The 3,800-nt window shown below is 32.2% G+C and overlaps 1 protein-coding gene across 1 annotated transcript; it reads right to left on the reverse strand.

Moving 5' to 3' along the window:
- Positions 1-3,103: 3,103 nt before the first annotated feature.
- Positions 3,104-3,579, reverse strand: LOC131047114 (protein SENESCENCE-ASSOCIATED GENE 21, mitochondrial-like). The gene is made up of 2 exons (XM_059214158.1): positions 3,486-3,579; positions 3,104-3,329 (listed from the first exon to the last, which is right to left on the reverse strand). Exons 1-2 carry the CDS (start codon positions 3,575-3,577, stop codon positions 3,104-3,106), a joined length of 318 nt encoding a protein of 105 aa, XP_059070141.1. The 5' UTR covers positions 3,578-3,579.
- Between the last annotated feature and the right edge of the window lie 221 nt (positions 3,580-3,800).

Below are 3,800 nucleotides of genomic sequence, written 5' to 3' on the forward strand. Positions count from 1 at the left end.
TTTTTCATGCCTCCCAATTCTAGCTATTCTAGAGGCTTCTCTTGTATCTTGTTAGGCTACTTGTTGTGTGTTCTGAGTGTGTTTTCTTGCACTTTGACAATTGTGCATTTTATGGGGGTGACAAAAATAGGATGGAACCCACCTCTTTTAAGAACTCAAAAAGGAATATTTGAGGTTTGGAATAAGATTTGAGATGGGGGTCTCCTGCCGTATATGGAGAGGTTGAAGGGGAATTCACTGAGTGCCACTGAATATTTTGTGAGTGGTTGGATAATGGTATCCTTAAGGTCTATGGCACTGAATTTAGGATTGATAAAGATTTTATTGCTGAAATTACTGGTATGTAGATAGAGGGAAGGAAGTTTTATAGAGAATGGAAATCTATTGAAGAAGCTATCTCCACTTTCTTCAACTACCTTCTTCCTTTATGGCTAGCAGTCAGGTGGAAAATCCTCCAGTTGACCCAAAAAGTTAGTGAGGATGTGGAAAAGATGAAATTGAATCATGAAAGAAGAATATGGAATTTGGAGGTGAGTGTGGAATAAATCAAAAGAAGTTTGAAAAATATGGTTGATATCAGCAAGACCGTCATGAATAATAATTTTGAAGGCTTTTTTGAGGGTCAATAATATGATGGCAGATTACAGGTTTGATCCTATTGCCCATGTGAATCCTTCATACTCCAAGAAGAAAAAGAAAGTGAAGGGTGTAGGTGGCCAAATTTCTTATCCCTATACTACTGTAGGCCCGTGTACCCTACCAAGAGCATGAACCAGGAGCAAGGAAACTCTAGAGTTATCATGGACGAGTTGGAGGCTATCAACAAGAAATTTATTCAAAAGAATGTTAATCTTTTGCATTCTTATCAGTAGGTCTTTGTTTCTTCTCGTCTTGGTCTATTATGTGTTTTAGGCTATTTTGTGGTCTTGGCCCAAGTTGGTTTAGCTTTTGTTGTTGGCTCTGTACTTTGATGCTTATTCTCTAGTTATTTTTAAAACTTTTGGGTTTCGGGTCTCTGTAAAAACTATTTACCTTAATCAAAAAGAAATAAATGACGTTATAAATACTCTACACCAAGATTACAATATATTAATAAAAAGTAAAAATAAATAAATAAAAATATAAATACTTAACCTTCATTCTCTCGAAACACACCCACTACAATAATAATTCATATTGCCACCAATTAAAACGTAAACTTTTTTAACAATTTTAATTTAAGATATTTTATACATGTCATATGTTATAACAAAAAAATAGAAGCTAAAATCTCATCGACGTACTAATAATCACTCACCAATCTAAACATGTTAATCACTTTTAGCTATTTCACCTAAAGAAACAACTAAACTTATTGTTAAAATGGAGGCACAATCTCAAATCATAATACCATCTAATAATGCACTCAATCTCCAAATGAAAACAACAATTTAGTGAAAAATGTTCTACACATTATTGTGTGTTGCAGTAAAACACATTCCACATACCATAACCTTATTTAAGAAATATTTTATTTGAAACTTTTAGTCATATTAACTATTTTGAATAGTTTGAATGAGCCAACAAATGGTTAGAGTGGGATACATCTAGAATATGCACATTCAAATTGGAAGTAGACTACTTCTACCATGTATGTATTCAAACTTCTAGCCTTATCATCCAAATTAAACATATTATTTTCCCACAAGTAACTCATGCAAAACAATAATACATACCTTGTAATAGTCTCTTTATCATAACAATTTATGCATACCAATTCAACTAAATTTTCATTCTCAATGATAAACTGAATGCCCTTTTTCGCTCTTTTAGATGTCCTTTGAGCACTCATTAAAATAAATCCTCAACAATATTATGAGACTCCTTAAGAATAGAAAAAAAATATAGATATATTTACACCATCAAGTTTGCTCTTATGTTGAAAAACAGTAATCATAAATTGTAAATATGAAATCCCATTATTTTTAAGACAGCACTAAAAAAAAATTTGAATATTGTATTCATTCAATTTCTTTTACAAAATGCTTTGCAAATACTTATAAAATAACTTTTCATAGATTACTTAAATATAATTAACTCTACCAATCAATACAAAACTAATCAAACATTTCAATTATTGACACCAATTAATTTTTACATAAAATATCTTAATAACTTTTATATTCATACCAGAACAACTAACTTTAGTGATAAATCAAATTTATCATATTTATACACTTCATGTTATTATGTGATAGATTTTTGGATTAACCTATGTAAGAATTTTTGCATTGACATTTTGGGTCACGCTCCTTGAACCATCATTAGGGTCAGATGAATAGTTGATTTTCTCTCTTTTAACCATTCTTCTCATCTAGATGATGGCTCACAAAGTATGACCCGAAATGTCGATGCAAAAATTCTTATATATTGATAAAATCAATGCCTTATTTGACTCTTTTAAACATCTTTCAACACTTATTATAATATATACTCTCTGCGAACTATGTAAGAATTTTTGCATGGGTGTTTTAGGTCACGCTCTGTGAACCATCATCATGATGAGAAGAATAGTTGATTTTCTCTCTTTCAACTGTTCTTCTCATCCTAACGATGGTTCACGAAGCATGACCTAGTAATATCAATGCAGAGTTTTTTAATACTGGTAAACTCAATGCCCTATTTGACTCTTTTAGACATCCTTCAACACTTGCTATAATATATACTCCACACTTTTACAAGACTCCTCGAGCATAGACAAAATATAGAAAGATTTAGACCATCAACCCTGTTACTATGTTGAATAATTCTAGTCATAGATTATCAATCAAATCACTTTGCTTTTTTAAAAAACACTTCAATATTTAAAAATTTGCAATCATAAATTTATAAATCGCATAAAATTACTGTTTTAAATAACACTAAAATATCTAAATAATATCATAACCATTCAAATTTAATTTGCAATATACCATGCAAATATATATAAAACAACTTTCAGTAGACTCCTTTAAGATAATTAAGTTCACCAAGTAATACACCAACAAACTTTTACGTATAATACCCTAATAATTTTTTCAGTCATACCACAACTAACTATTGTGCCCTAATATGACCCAAATCTTTAGAAACGATATTGGCGTTTGGAGAGAGAGTGACGCCTCAGAATATCTTCCCTGAGTTCAGCAATATCAACTTCCCCAAAATGGTCTTCTGGAATAAAATTTCCAGTCACTGGGTCAGGCATCCATGCTGCTCGCTGTCTCACATTATTATCTCCACTTTTCCTTTGTTGTGCCTCTTCATCAATACCCTTTTCAACCGGCAACTCAGCTTTTGGTGCAGAATCACTGAAACATCTCAGGCTTTCACAACAACCAGATAACAAAAAAAATATATATGTTTAAGTTTCTAAAAAATAATATGTAATAAGTCGGCTATTTAGTTTATTGCCAAAAGTAAATTGTATCCTCAAACAAAATAGCATTTTCCTAATAAGTACCTACCGTGTTAAACTTGGGAGGCCAGTGCCCTCAATCTTGGAGGAGGACAAGGCTTCAGCAGATACAACTTTCACTCTCAATATTGATTTCGCCATGACTACGCCCACCACAATATCTGCAATCCTTAAGAATAATATGAGCTGACAAGTGAGGTTTCTTGTTAGATCTGGGTTGCTCTATATTGCTCTATGTTGTTTGTTATATGCTGGGTTGCTCTACATCGCTTAAATAGAGAGAGTGTAGTTCATTAATGGCTGCAACGATTAGGACATGGATAAATGGATTCTGTGTAGTGGGTTATTCGCAAGCTGTGAGTCT

The sequence above is a fragment of the Cryptomeria japonica genome, chromosome 2 (assembly GCF_030272615.1).
Source record: "Cryptomeria japonica chromosome 2, Sugi_1.0, whole genome shotgun sequence".
Classification (NCBI taxonomy): domain Eukaryota; kingdom Viridiplantae; phylum Streptophyta; class Pinopsida; order Cupressales; family Cupressaceae; genus Cryptomeria; species Cryptomeria japonica.